We start from the raw sequence: 19,871 nt of genomic DNA, 5'->3' as shown, positions 1-19,871 counted from the left end.
GAGGCCACAGTCTTTTTTTATTTAGTTAGATGTCAATCAATTAAAAAAATCTTTCTAAAAATGAAACAAATGCTCCAATTTGACATAATTAAAGTCGGACTGGGAACATTTGAACTTTCCGTTTGCTTTGGTTGAAACAAAACAAAACACTTCTAAGACTCAGTCGCAGCAGAAATTAAAATTGGGAAAACTTTACGGCAGAACAAAGTAATTAATTTCAATCGAATGTGTTGACTTTGAGGAAACGGAGAGCTGGAGGGTCTAAAATAGAGTAAACTATTGGAGCTCATTAGCAGTGATGAACCTTACTGCCCCAAAAAATCATTTTAAAATGGACTAGCAGTCAGTACATCAAATTCATAAGTAGGGCTGGAGCACTAAGTTGATTCATCAATTGGAAGAAAATATTCAGTTAATATTCCATTAAGTCAAATTTGTAAGGGTTGGCTGCTTTTCTCTGTTTGATATCATTATGAGTTTTAACTTGGACAAAATGAAAACAGAAATGAGCTCCGGTTTGCAGTTTCGAGAGCTATTCGTCACGGTTTTTCTAACATTTCATCGACCGAATAATTATTCAAATTGATTAACAGTAAGACAAAATAAACAGATTAATCTTTAATGAAAATATCCCAAATTTCTTGAGCACCAAGAATGAGTTCTGCTCAGAGGCCTATTTGTATCCGACAGCTGAAATGAAAAAACTTTCAAATAGGCCATTATGGTGATGGATGCTTCTTTTGTCTACGCAGACTCATGTTTAATTGATTTAATGCAGCTAAAAGTTGAAGTCACACAAACATCTTTGGGTCAAAGTGCAGATAGAAGTTGGGCACATTAGTCCAGATCTTCATTTCAGCTTGAGGATGACTGTTAGTGCTCTGGAGCAAAAACAACCATCGCTGGAGCCTCATTATCCTGCTTACTGCTACGTGCTCTGAATGGCTAAATAAGTGGAGTCGGCTCATACTGAGAGACACTGAACTCTGGGTTTGTGGGGCTCACAGAGCTCTGAAGTGCAGGACCTTCTGTTCGCTGCTGTTTGTTGAGGTGATGGATGGAGCTCATCGGTATTCAGGGTCTCCGGCTCTGTCATGGACTCTGTGGGTACTTTGCTATTCAGCAAATCAGCACAGGAGTAAACAATGCAGGTGAATGAGCCGTGGTCTCCTTCTCTGTGTCTCCTGTGCCAAGTATTACTTACTGCCTATCATGTCAGCGGTGATTAATTGTGCTTGACAGTGCCAAGGTCTGAGCACTCCAGAGATTTTTTTTCTTTGAATCTTTTGAGACTTTTTACTGCTGTCAGATTCACAGTTTATTCACCCAGCATGATAAAACTGACACTGTGGGTGGATGGATGGACTGTAGGAGAGAGGTCTGAGTCTCCCTCTCCCTCTAAATCTTCCTCAGGTACGAGAAACGATTAAACACTCATTTGATGGGAGGATATTTTATTGAGACGGAGCGCCATTTCCCATCACACAAACGTCAATATCATGGTCAATAAAGTTCTAGATTACTCTGGGACTTTACTTTTTTTCTCTCCAGCTTTGTATTTTGTCCCAGATGCCACTGTTATTTTCTACTACATTAGATTTAAGACAGCAGAATAACTCCCTACATTCTGTTATAGGTTGAACAGTCGCCTTATCTCACCTCAGTTGCCTTTGTGTCCTCAATCACCTCCTCTCTACTTTACTCCTGTTGTGTTCTTATCTCGAAGTGAAAACAACTCATGTTCCTATCTTTATTCCTCGTAATAGACCTTCTAACAACCTCTTTCCACTTTTTTTTGTATCATTAAGTAAATTGACGACCCTTGACTACGTGACATATTTCATATTATATTCAATGCATAACAATAACGGAACAGAGCAACTGATAAACTGCACAATTAACCCAAAGAGTGAAAACAATTACTGCAGGAACACTGTGTGTAACGAGCAATTTCTGTTATTTTTAGGAGCCTTTTATACAATTCTGTGTGCGTCATTTATTTTTTTATTTCTAGCAATTATACATATTTAATAGGCTCTTCTTCTCCCTGACACTCTGCCGTTGTTCTATTATATCTTTGTTGCTTTAACTACTCTTCTCTGTCACATTTTGTGCAAGCAAGGTAATAAAGATGTCACAGGAAGCAGAGTTTCTGCAGTCCAAAAATGATTTATTAAACACCAGACACAAAGCTTAGAGGGTGGAGAGGCCTGCCAGGGTGAAAAAATAAAATAAAATCCAAAAGAAAAGGCGAGGCAAAGATCACAAAGCACAAACTCACAGAATGAATATACATGTAAAGATGGGACAATAAGACACTCCGACACACAATCAGAGTCGAGCAGACGATCAAAACTGGCGGCAAACAAAGGCAGGAAGAATTACAAAATAAAACAGGAAACCCAAAACCAAGATATTCCCATGCAGAACGAGGCTGTTTAGCAGAGAGTGAAGGTCTCTGTGGATATGTTCAGGTCTTCATCAAGTTTGGATATAATAATCTAAACTTAAAATGATTGGAACCAGTGTCCTTGTTTTGTCTTTCGGCTGTAGGTGTGTCTCATCTCTGGCGTCTTCAACTCTAACCTTCATAACACGTTGAAGCTGACATAAAGAGAGAATGTTTCCGTGCAGCAGTTTAATATTCAGGAAAGCTCTCCGTTCTACACAGCCAGGGTCGGTGTTGAGGTTCAGTGGCTGCAGAGTCCAGCAGGTATTCAACATTTTGCTCCATTTCCCTCTGAGCTGTCTGCGTTCGTGCTCCACTGCTCCACACTGTCAGGGACGTCCACTCTTAAATGCCAAAGCTCCGCTGAGGAAAACTGGCCCAGTGTTTTTAAACTGCTCTGCTTTCTCTCTGCTGAGCGTTACCTCAGCGAGGCTGTGCTCTCACCACACATTATCTCCTCAGGGATTACAGCACTTGGTATTGGAGAGGCCGTCCCTCTCATTTCACCTTTTCAGACTACTGCAATTCACCTGCTTTTCACGCTGAGGGCTCCCCCACCACCCACAGTAACAAGTGTCTGTCAGGCCAGGTCTGTCTGCGGGGGTGAAGACTATCAGAGGACCAAAGAGCTGGAGGCCTCGTGATGATTGCTGAGTAGTTAGACCTCATTTAAACGGTGGGATTAAATATGCATGAAGCACAAAAACACTCTGTTACTAATTATTAAAACTCCAAAGTTGAATGACAGTCATTGTGATAAGTGCTGTAACAACCTGGGAGAAACTATTCAGAGCTTCAGGGTCAGAGTGTTCTGATGCTGGACTAGATAAATTTATAGACTCTCCTCTTGGAAACCTTCAAAAAAGTGAAGCATTTAATACCAGTAAATCATCACCAGCTACACTGGGGAATAAACCAGGTAGGGAGTTTAATTTAGTATTTGAAAAATAAAATGATTTGTTATGGCCTTCCTAACAACATCAGTTGCCTTTAAACAGCATCCAATATTTATGGCCAAAGCTCTTCAGCGGCTGTGGTAATAATGTTGGAAACAAAAGGAGGAAGTGAGGTAATATTAATATAGAGGAACAAAGTCAACATAGGGTGGAGGTCAGGGTGGATGAAGGGGTCAACAAAACATTTGATATTTTGATGTGGGAACCACCTCGTTTGCTTTTATTAGAAAGGAAAGTCCATCCATCCATTTTCCATAATTGCTTATCCTGGTCAGGCATGATCGAATCAAACCAATCTAACTGTGGTTATGTGGTACACATCGTCCCTGAACTTTAACCAAGTATTTATTAAAGTAACCATGATGACAAATCTTCACAAAACAAAGGAAGTAGTCCCTGTAAGCCAAAGTTCCCCTTAACTTTGTTTCCATAACTATGTCGTTTTTTCCCCTTAAACCTAACCAAACCTTAAACAGAGCTCCATCACATCACATCAAACATTCATCAGTGACTTCTAATGATTCAGGAGAGATCAGAGATAGACTGTGAGTGAATATTAGACTTAAATTTGCCTGGTGGACACGAACACTTGACTTCACATGAATATTAATGTTGCTCTCCAGCATACACAGCTAACATGTCGGTAATAATTTGTGAAAGGTTGTGTTGCACTGCCCACTGTTAATGCATATTTAGTATATAGATATTCTTTTATGTTGTATTTGACATGAGGCATTTTGGGAGGCGTAGTCTTATTTGTTTTAAAAACTCTTGCAATAACAATGCTACTAGCAGCAACATCTCGTTTGTCTTTAATCCTGCGAGTATCACAGTTCACCTTCAGTGGTAGTTCTCGCATCAAGGAATTTATCTCTTCAAGATGAAAGCACTGTTGTGAAATCTGCCTATTTAAATGCTCTTTAAAAAGAGTGAAATCATCGGCCGTGGTGGATATCAAGAGGCAGATGAAGACCTTGTGTTGTTGAGATGAAGTACACTGATGTTGACAGAGTAATCAAAGCTAAAGCCTCGTTGTCAGAGTGGTGGGCCCGTGGATCGGACCGCACAGCGTGAATCATAGTAATTGGCTCTTGTCTCGGAGGTGAGAACAACATCCATTAACAGAGAGGCTTTAGATGGAGGCAGCGCTGGTTTGGCTTCAGCTTACAGTTTGGAGCTCGGGAGGAAAGCTATGAATATTTACTGAGCTGATGTTCATGAATGTGTGTGTGTGTGTGTGTGTGTGTGTGTGTGTGTGTGTGTGTGTGTGTGTGTGTGTGTGTGTGTGTGTGAGAGAGAGATACTATTGCACTACAGGCTGCTTTTTCCACTGTTTAGCATACCATTTCTCCAAATGATAAATGGCCACATATAATATAATATAGCCATGCAAAGAAAGCTGTGGCGCCTCATTATACGATAAATCATTGCCTAAATTTATTGTTTTTATTTAAATATATTTTTATGCCAAGAGAATTAAAGGGCTGTATGGAAATTATTGCCATGGTTAACATTATTGTTTCACTGTTTTCAGAGACGCTCCCAGCATTATTAATGGTTTCATTGAACCTTTCCCTTGACTAAGTGACATCATTTTCAGGCTTTGTAATTAGGAATAGAAAGGATTGGATTAAAATGCAGCTTATGGAGCCAGTCACATATTTTAATGAGAAAAGTCAACGTATTAAAGCTTATAGATAGTCAGATAGGCAACATCTCAACCAGGAAAAATAATATATAGGCAAACAAATCTAAAAGGGGGCGGAAAACAAAGAGTCCAGATCACTAGGAAAGTCTGGGAAAGGGCTGGATGGCTTCACACAGACTGACAAAGACTAAAAGGAAGGATAACAAGGCACAGGTGACAGAAAACTGGCAGGAAGTAAACATCGCACAATAAAAAAGGACTCGAAAACTAAAATCACAACAGCGATGATCACAAATCCATTAATCCAATTAATTAATTAATATTTTGAATGGTATTTTACAGGAATATACCATATGGACCTGAATATAACTTTTTTCCCCACGAGATACTGTTAATCCAAGGAGTCCTTTGAAGCCTCTCTCATGTGAAGTGGTCTAAATTATTTGAACTCCTCTTCCTCATCCTCTGTCACAGCGGTAATTCTTGGCTCTTTGAGATATTCTCTCCCAAGCGACAACCTTCGTGGCTGCCTCTGCAGAAGTCCCAAAAAAAATTCAGGTCCTCGAACGAGGCCGGCTACCGAACAAATCGACTCTACAGGCCCCGCCCCATGTTCAAATGTCCAACTTCACAGCAGAAATAAACATGTTCACAGTTACCCGTTCATGTACTGAACTCACCCATTCAAATTATATTAACTTATGCATAATTAACAGTGTGGCTTCATTCAGCCCTCCTCAAGTCCATAAACGGTGCATGTCTTTGCCCATTTTTAGATTAGCCTGGATGGGGCAGAGGCAGGACTGAGAGCCAGCACACTCTGAGCTTCATAGAAACTTGTCACGAATAAAACATCCATGTTTTAAACTCTATGTTCTCTTCTTGTTTTTTTTTTCAGCAGTAAAGATGTTGGAACTCAAATTTTTATTTGAGCAAAACAACTCCTGGAAGTTAAACTTGGCTAAAGAAACATACAGTATGTAAACAGACTTATTCACTAGCCTGGCAACATTAAGGCTACAAACAACCTGTGGTGAACTGCGTCCACAGATTCCTACAGTATGTTCCATGAATACTGAATAATCGTATTAAGATGTAGAAGTGAAGGTTGGAGCCGCTGTAGGACGGCTACAAAAGCTCTGGAGAGGGAAGCCAATTAAAAGGATCATCACTGCACATTATGTGTAGTTTGCCGTTTTTATTGCAGCTGATCATCCATTAAGTGCGACACCTTTTTGCTTCTGACAACGCTGATTCGTCTCCATCAGTATCAAGCCCGTAATGAGCCACCATTCATCTCCACATTATGACATGATTGCAGCTTTCATTCATCCAACTGGACATTATTACACTGTTCATTCATCTAATATGGCGGCATTACAGCTGAAAGACCTGTTTCCACGTGGGGGAACATTAGACCTGCTTCTCAGTGATTACACTCCACCCTGACACTCAATAGAAATGATTACAATGCTGATCCTCTACAACCTCGTGACTTTTTGATGATCGAGGCTCCTCGGGGTATCACATCATCCGCAGTGGATGAATGCTGGAATGCATGATGGTCAAGTCGAAAGCAGCTCAGTATTTTTTTGGCTCTGATGACTTTAAGACACAAGGCTTTGACCTCTCAGCGTCAGTGAGTTCCCGTCCTGCTGTTTTTAACACTCAGGCTAAAAGATGGAGAATGATGACTCTCCTGCTGCGTCTGATAATGTGATGTCCTCACTGTGTGTTATCCTGACACACGGATGTGTTTTTCAGTCTGGAGATGAGCTTGAGTGCTTCTGTCTGACTACCTGAACCACAAAACTCTTCATACTCACGCTAAGAGAGGAGACCTTCTGTCTGTTCACTGTTCATCCTGAGGTTCATGGATAAAACTCCACTCCAGTAGATGTTGCATCAACCAAGATAAATGTTCTACCCCTTTTGTTAAACCATATCTATGATCATTTGTCAGCTTTCATGCATGCACATTACAATACACGACATCTGTGTGATCTTTCTTTGGACGAAAACAGATCACCAAGCATTTTAATAGTCGTGTTCTAGAAATGTACATACAGATCAACATCTGCAGTGTCTCAAAAGATCATATGAAACATTTGATTTCTTTTGCAGCAGCACTAGGAGCTGAATGAAAAGTTGCAGCAGAAACCCTTTTTGGTCAAACACCTTGTTTAGTATTTAATCGTAGCTTGCTTGTACTTTGAGCCAACTTTAACCTCTTGTGCTTTTTTTCTGCTTTGTGATTGGTCGACAGAGGTGTGTGACAGCGCGCTGGTGTCCAATCTGCCGCCGTCGTCCTTCAGGAGCTCCTCCCAGCTGTCCAGCAGTCACGCGCCGGGCTTCGCCAAACTCAACCGGAGAGACGGTGAGGACGAGTTTGACTTGTGTTTGATCACATGACATGGACTCATCACACCAGATACAGAAGATACCTAGCACAGTCTACATTGCATGACAAGCTTTACAGGTTCAGACAGTTACTGTGTGCACGTGTAGATATTTTCTAGATGATTGCTTCAGAGAATTATGCATGCACCTAAATGTGGATTGAAGGTTAACTGAACCTTTATTTATCAGGAACGAAGCAGTAATCTGTTACTGAGAAGTCGATCTGCAGCAGTTTGTTCATGCTCAGGACATACAGCACAAAAACAAACAGGAAAGTTTTTAATGGATTCACAAAGCCCAACAGACAGCTCACCAGCGACTGCTTTCAGAGGGAGACAGAGGATGAGAATCATTTCTTTCTTTTTCTAGAGACACGTCAAAATAAGAGAAGAAGCGATAGCTGCTTTGTTCCGCCTTTATTCTCTGTAGATGCTGCATGTGTTGCCAGAAGGATAAATGTGAATGTTTGTTCATCCAACATGAAAACCCAGCACGCGGTCCTGTGCTGGATGCTGATGTGAAGCTTTGACAAAATGATCATGGTTTGTTGTGGAGCTTTCTGCAGGGAACAAACTTCACCGCTTTATCCACACATCAAAGCTCAGAATCAGCCGGGAGGGAGAGATGGGTTTAGTCTGGATCTGAACCATTTTCAACACCTTTGAAACTAAAAGAAGCAGAAGCCTGCAGAACTAAGCACCCGGTTTGATGGTCGCCACTTACCAATGTTTCTGCTGCGAAACGCTACTAAGACCAGCCCACAGGGGCTCTGTAGATCCTCATTAGCTTTATGGAGCACATAAGCATCTTTTTAGATCATTGTTTTGGGCTAATTTACTCTCACAGATAAGAAATGACTTTATACTAACACAGAGTAACACAGGTAGCGACTAGCAGAGCCGAGATATTGGCCCCTAATGTTGGTCCATGACTGTTGGATGTCCAAATAAGCAACTTATTGCCAATATATTGTATCAAGCTTTTAATATCATTTGCATGTTAAAAAAAATAATTTAAATTAAGCATGGTAAGCCTCTAGTCATGTCATTATCTCCGTAATATGGCTTTACGCCCCATATAAGCATATCTCTGCCAGCATATCTTTCAAACCTACAGTCGTTGGTTGATTGCACAGGCAGTCTGAGGATGTATATCCAAAAAGATCAAGCAGACTTCCTCACATCAATCAGGTTAGGAAATGCAGGGATTTACGAGTGGGTGTGTTATGAATGACCAAGTTGAACGCATCATAACCCGCCACCTCTCCGCTGCGTTTTTTTCAAATCCAGCTCCAGCAGTTGGCAGATTTGAAAAGCCCTTTGTGTCACGTCTTCCTCCCTTAGCTATATTAAGGGTGCAAAGCCGACACGATTCCAGCTGTTTGTTGACGAAAGTCGATGAATAAATGAACGTTTCCATCTCGTTTCCATGTCCTGCTGCTGCCGCTAAACTCTCTGCCTCCTCCAGTCGTTTCTTTCAGTTCATTTCTTCTCTAAATGAACAGACGATCAGAGCAGACAGTGGAATACCACCTGCAGGGTAAATACAGGTACTTTATACATGGGCTTTAGTTTCTATCATCACAATGGGCTGTAATCAGTGTCAACATTTACTTCACTGTAGAGGATTTTGCACAATTAAGTGGCGGATCTCTTCTCTGTAGAAACTTTAAAGTGGTGTAGCTGAGAGACTGTCTGAAGAGCCTGGTGTATACAGTCATAGCACATGTAGATTTAGATTAAGACTGTCACAGATAAAGAAAGAACACGAGGAAAAGGACCAAGATACAGACTCTGTGGCTACACTGGTGCAGATCAATGCTTTGTCAGGCAGGCACAGTTCAAAACTGGATTTAACCTGCTCCTTTACAGATTTGATGCTTGTTTGGACCCAAAGTCCAGAAGAAACAGGCAAGAAACAAAAGTAGTAGACCAGAAACCAAAACACAACTAAGAGCTGGAACATAGAATAAAGACAAACTGACACCAAGACCAGGAAACACACAAGTGAAGACAATCCAAAACCATGACAAAGACTGCTAATAAAGATTATATTATACGTATTATCTGTAGCTCCACAGTGTATTTTACAGCTTTCAAACAGCTGGTGCTAAAAAAGGTGACTGAAAGCTAATCATGGTAAACGTGTTGTCATATAATTAACATTCATAATAAGAGTGTGTTGATAGCCAGCAGTGGATTGTTTCTCATGATATGGAAGCCACCGGCATTAACAAAATTAAGTGTTATATTCATAACACGTTCATACGAGCGTTGGTATATACTGGCGTCCCGGCAGTAACAGAATCATTTCATCAACACCTTCTGTGTGAGTGCAGTTCAACTTGTTTCAAATGGGAAATTGTTTGTTTTGTATAATAACATGATAATTCAGATCACTGCACGCAAATCATGAAGAAAGAAGTACCTGATCTGCATTGATAACACATTATTCTAACAGCACAGATATTTTCTAGATTCTCAGCCTTCCAGCTCATGATGGTGAGTCCATAGACGCCTAGACTTGACTGATCTTGATTGGCTGATCTAAAAAAAGGAGTGGTTACTTTGTAACTTTTAGATATAAAACAAACAAAACAGTTTTTCTCTTTTTCCAACATTAACTTACGCCTACTTAATCTTCCTTAACATGAAGCAGAGTTGTTGTTTCTTCCATCTGGCACTGGCTTTTGTGTAATTGCAGCCGGTTGATTCAGTCTCTGCGATTTTCGACGGTGTGCTTAACGGATAAATGCTTCGGGCTGAAACGTCCACAAATTCTCTTTTTAACGTTTTTTTTTTTGCCACATTGTTTTATCACGCACGCAGCTCAGTGGTGACAAATGTGTTTGTGCTTGGCGTAAATCATGCGTGGAGATACACATTTTCTTTTCTTTTTTTTTTAATACGTGGCAGTTTCTTTTGAAAGATGACACACACGATATTTAGTGCATGCACGTCGTTTTTACATCTGGAAGCCAGAATTGGCCGAAAAGCTCTGGCAGGCAGCTGATTTTAGATAAATGTCTCTTTCACAAAGAATCTGCAGGATGAACGACTCGCTATTTTAGGCTCACTGCTCTGTTTCGATGCTTGATTTTCTCATGTTCTCGACCAGGTCTCTTTTTACACTGCGTTTTCCATTACCGTCTCCTTCATTGCTTTAAATGATCATCTTCTAAATTGTCTTCTGTTCCTCTCTCTTAAGCTGTGTTCTGTTGTGATCATAACTTTCACCCCATCTCCAGTCACACTTTCACTGTTAAGAACTAATTAACAAGCTCTGTCTTCTTGCCAAATGTTAATAGCAGTCTTCATGTTTAAAATGTTTTCTTCTTTTGTCGGGCAGAACAGACAATTATCAGTAATGCTGCTGCAATTATGCTGGAATAGGTTTTAAACAGAATTATTGTACTGCGGTAATCGCTTTCTAAATGAATGAGATTTGAAAATGGAATTAAACTTTAATTGGAAGCTGTTCTGGTTGTCCGTATGGATTCAGGTATTGACTTACATGTTTGTGCGTTCAGTTTGTGTATTTCATTGGAACGTTCCAATGTTGTTAAACCTGCAAATCGAGTGGAAATGTTTTGTACTTTGCCCGCAGGAGACATCCGGTGTTTTCCAGCCTCATGCTTAGACTCTCCGTCCGTCTGACATGTTATCAGGCTGCTGAAATTACTATCCAGGCTTGCTATTCTCATGCAAATTATGAGCTCTCACTCCAGGCCTACAATAAATAGTCTGCCTGTTACCTGTCTCTCCTCTGCATGTTCACTCTTCTACCTGTCTCTCACTGTAATGGCTCGCCTCTTCCTCTGCCTGCTCGGCTTTTTCTATTCTGCTTGACTCCCTATTTCGCTCCCATCTCTCTCTTTGGATGTTCCTCTCCGTCCTCTGTACTTGTCAGGTGGAATATCGGTCCATTATTAATGATTCAGCAGTCCTTTCTTTACTTATCCATCCATCTGCTCCTTATAGTGAAGCTGCTGTCCGGAGCGGACTCACGTCAAGCTTGGTTTCCCTTCAACAGTAAAAGCAGAACGAGAGCTGTGCAGCCTGACCGGCTCTCGTTCTCACCTGTTACACACACTACCCGCGCTGCTCTAATAACAACAAGAGGGAGACAAATTGGGAAGGTTTCAGGTATCACAGTCCTTACAGGTGAAGTACAATACTCAAGTATCAGGAAGAAAGAACCTGAAGTTAAATTATCTCTAAAAACAGAACTGGCACTTCTTCTTCAAATATAAACTGAGTATACCTTAGTGTGCATTATAGACATATGATGATTGGATTGAAACAAGCATAAACCAATGGGAGAGTGTTTTATTCTACTGGTCCATAATTTCCCTAATTATCTTTGATTAGATTTTGAGGAAATTCCATGGTAAGTAATGTCATTTGATATTATTTATATAGAAAATAGAGACAATGCTCACTCAGTACATGTCAAATAAACCTGTATTCATGTAACAAAGGGGTATCTCAGAGTCCGTGCACAGAGTGATTCAGCTAAACATCGATATGTGGAATTTGTCTAGATGAAATGACACTTAACCAAACACTGGTGTCTGTATACACCACTGTCCTGTTTCCCCACATCAACTTTCCCCTGAAAAACTGTAATTCTAGCTCACTTATGTGTCGGAGCTGAAGGCTGATTTGTATTTTCTGTTTCACCCTGCCTTCGATTTAGGAAATGATTTGTAGTTCAGCATTGGATTTCACCACTGCAACAGCAGATAGACGTGTTGTACATTATCATGCTGTATCGTGCTTCAACTACAGGCCCCAAAAGTAATCATGTTTACATTCTTTAATTCACTGATACATAGAGGCGATTGCAGGTGAGACTATGTCTTGAATTACTAAAAAAGTAAAAAAGATGTTGCTATCAGTAATCTCTGCTGCAAACAGAAGCAGAGCAAGCTGACCAATCTTGATTCTCGCCGTGTCCATGTGGTATTTTTGCACAGGCGCGTTCGCTGGACCTGTAATTACTTTTTTTTGGAGGAGCTGCGTAGCCTGCAGCTGTCACAGTTCAAGGCACAGACAACAGGAGAGAGGGCCCGAATGCAGACACACTGGCAGAGGCAGTTTGAATTAAAGGAGCCTTTGCTTGAAGTAGTCAGCAGGTTTATGTTTGGCAAGAAGACAGTCTGAACAGGCAAACAAAGTCTGACAGGGTGGAAGCTGGAAGGCTGGTCAGCAAATAAAACAGTCGGAGAGCAAGAATAGGGAAAAGGCAACATTGATATGATGGTAACACAGGTATGTTGACGGAGGGGAGAGCAAAAGAGCCTGGTGTGTGTGGAGGCTTTATGAGGCGACAAAGCACAGGTGTGGTCCAATGAGGAAATGAGGGACAGGTGTGCAGGTGACTGGCAAAGAAACTCTGAGGGCATCTGGTGGAGAGGTGAGGAATGACGAGCTCTGGAGCTGGAGACTGTCATCATGACAACAGCATATATGATGCGAGGGCATAACCCCCCATAAAATTAGGCTCAGATATTGGATTAAAAGTTCTCACAGATCCTTGAAATCTTTTGAAGTCTGTCAATTACAAGGCCTTGAAAGTTTAAACATAAATACACTTGGGTCATTGAAAGTGCTTTATATATTTTGCGCAAGAATACAAGTGGAAGTTCTTTCGAGTTCCTTTTCTCTTTTACTTTTTTAACGGCATGATTGAGAAACGTTCACACGTTCAGCCTCTCGCTCTCGTTTTTAATTATCTTTGAGCTGTTGTAATGCCTGCTACTTCTCATTAGAAAGAATTCTCTGTGTTGCAGCTATAATTAACCTTGATCCGTGCTTTAAATGATACTGCTTTGGGTCCTTGAATTTAGGCTGAATCGAGCCTGGAAATCCTTTGAAAAGTTAAATTTGATGCCTCACAATGTGTGAGAACCCTGAAATATAAAACATTATTATTGTTAATTGGACCGTGTGATGAAGTCAGATTTACAAATTTACACGAAAGGCTGTTGTTGTTGCTCAGATAAGTTGCCTCGTCAGTCATACAGTACCACTCATGTCACCTATGACGTTGTTGTAATTGGACGGGCAAAATCAGATATGATTCAGGTCTTATGGCTAAATTTCACAATTAAAATACTCTTGCAAATGTTTCACTGTTACCTGATTAGTGAAGCCGAAGCAGAGTGGTGTTTCTAACTAGCTGGCAGAGCAATCATGCCACGCTCCCGACTGTTATTAAGGGTAGCTGTGTTTCACCAGCGGAGAAAAGAAACCAAAGAAATGTCTTTGATTCAAAGTGACAGCCATGACAGGAAGTGTTCAGACCATCAGCCATCAGTCCGCTCCTGTTTCAATTATATCTGACAGGGTGGACACAGTAAATCTTTGTAACGCCTCTTGGTCTCTGAATCGTTTTCACTCTGATCTCTTTCCCCCTTTTCCTCCTGCAGCGTAATCGTCATGAATAAAAAGGTCAGAGTGTCTGCTCTTTTCTGTTCTCCTGTCACCGGACACGTCTGTTAGTCAAGTGCTTATTAGCTTTGGCCTTTAGCTCTTTAAAGATCAGGCTCCAGCAGCAATCAGGCTGACGCAAATTCATTTTCGCTGCTGAACTTCTCCTCTCGACACATTGTTCAGAGCCAGTTCTGACTGGTAACAAAAGTAAAGGATACGGAAACTGTTAATTTTCCAATTGCACACGCTGTGTGTGTGAAACTGTATCGCTTAACTTGTCAGTGTCAGTCCTGGTTGTGCTTCAATAGGGGCAGCTCTTGACTCCTGCAAGAGCACGCTGTTCGTCCAAAGCATCGGAGAACGGCCACATCTCTTAGACTCTTAGAAAACATGCTGCCAGTATTCAGTATCAGGTTGTTTGCTGCCAAATGTGAATCAGTTGGCATCAGCGCCTGGACCATAAGGTGCCCCCTTCAGTTTGGTTGGGAGTGGCAGCCCCACATGAGGGAGTTTAAATACTTTGGGGTCTAAGTAGGGTAAAACTGGTCGTGAGATTATCAGACAGATTGGTTCAGTATCGCTGCACTTGAGAATTGTAAAGAGGAGGCTGAGCTTGAAGGTGAAACTCACGTTAGCAGATGATCTATGTTCACTCCGAAAAAGTTTCTTGGTGGCTCCTGGACCAAACAAACAACAAAAAAACGTCTTACAGACGATTATTTTGCGATGGTGTTGACTCAACGTGGGCTTCAGCTCTGACTTCAGCTCCTACCCCAAAATTGAAGAGCCCAGTACCGTCCTCTGTTTCCTTCTGTTTGCAGCTTTGTTTCGAAACGCTTCCTGCTGCTGCAACAAAAAGACGACGACAGATCAGCAACATGAGGACAAGTGACATTTATGTTTGTTTATTCTTTTAATGCTTTCCAAGAGTGCGTCATCTGCCAGTTTATGTGTGTGTGTGTGTGTGTACAGCCTCTCCTCCTCTCCCTCATATTAATGATCATGTGTGTTTGTGCCATGCTGTCTTTATTTATGCGTGTGTGTGTGTGTGTGTAAGCTCAGTGGGACACTGGTCAGCAGCCACCTTCTTCAAAATTGTCCATCTGGCGTTTGAGCTCTGAGGCATCATTTTGGCCTGACGAAGCACTTTCCGACACACACACACAGACACAAACACACGCACACACACACACAGACACACAGACACACACACAGACACACACACACACACACACACACACACACACACACACAGACACACACACAGACACACAGACACAGGCTCCTTTATTTTGCCTTATGTATGAAGTGCTACCAGCCTGTCCTCACCCAGCTTATCAACATCTTTCACCAAAACTCCCTTTTGTATTTTCTCCACCTATTGCCCTAGAATACAACCGATCAATACATTACAATTTCTGCTCTTTATTGGTGATATGTAATACGGGAAAGGACAGAAACCTACAGGGGTACTGTAAAACTAATCAATGCCTGGCACCACAACCTCCTATTCATGATATTATAGCAAAGGATCCAAACTTGCAAGCAAATGGTACAACTAATCAATAGATCACGCCACAACCTCTTAGCGGTGCTATGTTTTGGGAAGGATGCAAATGGTCTGGCATTCTGTGCAACAAATCAATGCCTGGCACAGCAACCTTTACTTTTTGCTTTGGATCTGTAATAAAGGGGCTGCACAATAATGTGTGCAGGAAAATTATTTGCTATGAACTAAATTCGGTAAAGTGTTTCAGCAATGACGTCGAAGAAGAACTGTAAGATTTGACCACGAGGGCATTCGACATGAGAAAATGTTTCAGTGGTTTAAAAATCAAACAGATCTGAAATCACCATGGAGCTGCAAAGAAATAAAAATGAATCTGATTGAAGAACAGCGGCACACCAAGAATTAACTGCACCGCGCCGTTGCAAAATAACAATTTTAGCAACACCTGTGGCTTTATGGATGGCAGTGTTTGTCCGTCAGTCCAGACTGAAGTATCCTAATTTGTGCAGGCATTCACATCCCCAGCTGGATGAAATGACTTTGGTGACTTTTCCTCTAGTGCCACCATCAAGTTTTATTTGTCCATAGGTTCATTACCAGATACCAGAAGCCTAGTGTGGTGGCTCTGGCCGTTACCATTTCGGCAGCTGGGAAAACAATCCATGAGAATCATTGGTGGAGTTGAAGCAGGTTGGCCCAACTGTTAAGTCAAAGTGGCTACATTGCATAACTTTAAGCCTTAATATAATGTGAACAGGTGAGTTGTATATAAATTCACCCTCAGTACAGTTGTCATGAACGGGGAAATTAGCTACAGAGACCAAAACTGTTTTTTGCACCAGGCTGTAAACATGTTTATTTCTGCTGTGAAGTTGGACATTTGGACATGGGGACTTATGGAGACTGACTCACTTCTGGAGCCAGCCTCAAGTGGACGTTTGAGGAACTGCAGAATAGTTTTTTTTTGCATGTGAGCATTGGCTTCATTTCACAGCCATGGAGGTTACATTTTATGAGCATGTTGACATTAGCATTAGTCTTCTTGCAGTGCATTTCATTATGCAGTCCTGTATTGTATATTGATTACAGGGTACGATGGTGCAAGTGTGCTGAGAAAGTGAATGAAAAAGTAATGAAGTCTGTCCTCGAGAGCGCCTGTTTAACAGCTTTGCATTGTAAAAAAAAAAGTCTTAGTCTGAATACAAATGTCAGTGTGGCATGAAAAGCCACGAGTGCTGCAGCTTTGTTTATTGGAAAATTGTTCAGAGTTGACGTTTTCATTCTGCTGAATGTCTTCTTTTGATTTATGACGACAAATGGACTCCAACATGTGCTGTGTCTAAAGTGGCTATTAGGGACCGGTCTGTGTTAAACACAGCAGCAAACTGAGTTCGGTTCCACTTTCTAAATTCAGTTTTCTTACATTATAGAGCTCCCGCAGTGTTTTGAAATGAAACCAATCAACGGTTTCCATCACAACAAGAGAAATACAAAAGACTGTGTCCAATTATTGCACTGAAATGGGTTTTAAACTGTTGTATGTGTTCCAGAACAACAAAATGTGATGTGAGACTTAAAGGTCAAGTAATGAATTCCTCACACACACACATATATACACACACTGGTGACGTAAAGAGTTTTACCTTGAAGGCTGAAATGTAATAAATCAATCTTTTCTTTAATTTTCTCTCGCCCTGCAGGAGCTGGAGGTTGGTCTCCCCTCACCTCAGACAGGTACCAATGGTTGGAGGTCGACTTGGGTGAGCGGACAAAGATCACTGCTGTCGCCACTCAGGGTCGCTATGGCAGCTCTGATTGGCTGACGTCGTACCTGCTGATGTTCAGCGACACGGGACACAACTGGAAACAGTACAGACAGGAGGACAGCATAGGGGTGAGTCCGTAAACACGTCTGACTCACTTCCATCCATTTTCCACAGTGAGTCACAGAGGCAACAGGCTAAGAAAGGTAGTCCAGATGTCCCTCTTGCCAGCAACATTTCCAGCTCCTCCTGGTGGATCCGAGGGCATTCCCCAGCCAGGTGAGCTGTATAATCTCTCCAGAGTTTCCTGCCGTCCAAAGGAAGGCTCTTAGGAAGCATCCTGACCAGATGTCCCAACTCTTTCAACTATGGAAATGAAGGAGCGGTGGCTCTACTCCAAGCTTCCTCTGGATGTCTGAGGAGGGAACTCGTCTGTGCTGCTTGTATCCATGATCTCATTATTTCAGTCACTATCCACAGCTCATTATCATCGCTGAGGCTAAATGGTGAGGGTTGCCTTCTGCTCAGCTCCCTCTTCACCACAGCGCCCGCATTGCTGCTGACGCCGCACAAATCTGCATGCCGATCTCACGCTCCATATCAACCCCGCTCGAGAACAAGAATAAACAGAAAATGTGTGACACTCTCTTGGTCCTCTCTGTTCTTTGAATTGGTCGTCATAATTTGTTGAATGTTTGACAATGTCAGGCTAACAGAGAAACTACTGAATAGTGCACTGATAACAGGATCACAGGTCAAATAAACAGTTTATCAACTATGATGACTTATAAATCATTAATTTATGATAATTTTAATCTTATTATAGACCATGAATTTATTTACTACCATACCATGTTGAAGGTATGTAGGCTTGGTGGGAGAACCGAAAGATCTGAGGTAACCATTTTGAATTATTATGTTTCCTCCTTCACAAAATGTGGGAATTTCCTGCTTTTATCTATTTGATATCATCTTAAATTTCATATTTTTGGGCTTTTAGACTGTCGGTTGGACGAAACAGGTCATTTGAAGATATCTATGGAGCCCAGAAACTGAGATAATTAAATAAAAAGTTATCAGACAAGTGAAAAATGAAACTTCTTCCACTATAGTAGCATTGCTGTCGTTACCCTGAAACACAGAGGACAGCAGAGCGGGTGCCGGAGTACTCTTACCCAAGTGCACACACACACACACACACACACACACACACACACACACACACACACACACACACACTGTAGTGTATCAGTTAATGGCATAAAATGAAAACACTCAGGCTCATTTTCCTGGACATTTACAGCGTGCATGGTGTTTAGCAGCGCTGGTCTGCAGGGATCAGTCCATCCTGAGGAGATAATTACAGTCATCAGGAACCTTTGACTCTTCATTAATAATGGATGAACCAATGAAAGAGCTCTGCTGACTGTGCCGACCTGTTGCCAAAACACTTTAGCTGCTGTTGATAGACGCAGAGCGGGAATAAAGAAGCAGCTGAGAGTCTCTCACCTGGCTGGAGACAGTGAGGTGCAGCCTGGAGCACATATGTGTTTCACTTAATGCTTTTTTTATTACATGTTGCAGCCGAACAGTGCATGCATAACAAAAGCAATGTCCCATGTCCTTTTGTGTGTTATCACAATAGAATTCAGTCTGTACTGACTTACATTGTGCAGAGCCACCACATTTTATGTGAGGAAATGTCAGGTGATGTAGAATAAACTTGACTATGACACTGAAGGTCACATGACTTAAATTACTTTACTTTAAGACTGACACATATTTATGCATCGCCTCATTGCTTTTGATAGCGACAAATCCCAATAAAGGTCCATTAGGATCAGAGGTGACACACAAAGTGACGTAATTCTAAGTTATGTTTACATTTTGTTGCTTAGTCAAGAACATTTTGTTACATGCATCTAATGTTCCCAGTTCAAAGAAGCAGTGATGTAACACAGGGCTGAACAGATACTACACCAGGCAATTTCATGTGTCTCTTCTGTAATATAAAAATGAATATAGCAGTGTAAGTTATGAAGGGAATATTATTCTAAGTAAGCTGTACTTTCACAGAAGTATTTCCCGACTTCAGGCTGTTATGTCAGAATCTCAGCTGGTCTCTGTAGAGCTGATTAATGAGGAAATCAGTCAGATGGACAGCAGAGGCAGTGAGGCATCACCTCCCACCTCCTGGTAGACACAGCACTCCCCTTTAGTGTTTTCCCGTCGCACAAGTGTCGTGTTGGACTTGTATTTGTCCCACTGTGGTGACGGTACATGGTTCAGTGTACAGCCACAGGAATACTAAGTAGTTTTGATCGTGTTCGTGTAGAAAGCAAACACAGCGATGAATCCCGTCAGCACAGAGAGCCAGTTCAAAATATGTTTGAGTCTCTCACCTGCACGCTCCTCGTGAGCCTCACACCAAATTTTAAATAGTGCAACAAATATGGAAAAAGACTTAACCCACCCTGAGCATGGACACATGCAGGGTAACGTTTGTTACAGTAATTCAGACGGGAGCTTTTTGTTAGAAGAAGACATGAGGCAATTTCCTCACATGGAGGGACTCCAGCTAATCTCTGCTCTCTCAGAGAATATCCTCAGCGCTGACTTCTCACGGCTTAAAAAGCGGTTGATGTGACACTTTGCGTAAACTGAGCACAATCCCAGTCACATTTCAAAAGTGTGTCTGAATTAGGCGG

General features: G+C 41.6%; 1 protein-coding gene across 2 annotated transcripts in view; it reads left to right on the top strand.

Annotated features, from left to right (window-relative positions):
- LOC104938513 (contactin-associated protein-like 4) overlaps nucleotides 1-19,871 on the top strand; it is a 107,189-nt gene that overhangs the window by 20,657 nt on the left and 66,661 nt on the right. For both annotated transcript variants that reach the window (XM_027289772.1, XM_027289769.1), the window contains 2 exons: nucleotides 7,320-7,430; nucleotides 17,101-17,294. In XM_027289772.1, the coding sequence (XP_027145573.1) occupies nucleotides 7,320-7,430; nucleotides 17,101-17,294 (305 nt within the window). The remainder of the gene's footprint in view (nucleotides 1-7,319; nucleotides 7,431-17,100; nucleotides 17,295-19,871) is intronic.

This window comes from Larimichthys crocea, chromosome II (assembly GCF_000972845.2).
Source record: "Larimichthys crocea isolate SSNF chromosome II, L_crocea_2.0, whole genome shotgun sequence".
In the NCBI taxonomy this organism is placed as follows: Eukaryota; Metazoa; Chordata; class Actinopteri; family Sciaenidae; genus Larimichthys; species Larimichthys crocea.
Note: the sequence above shows the minus strand (reverse complement) of the source record. Positions and strands in the feature narration are given on the sequence as shown.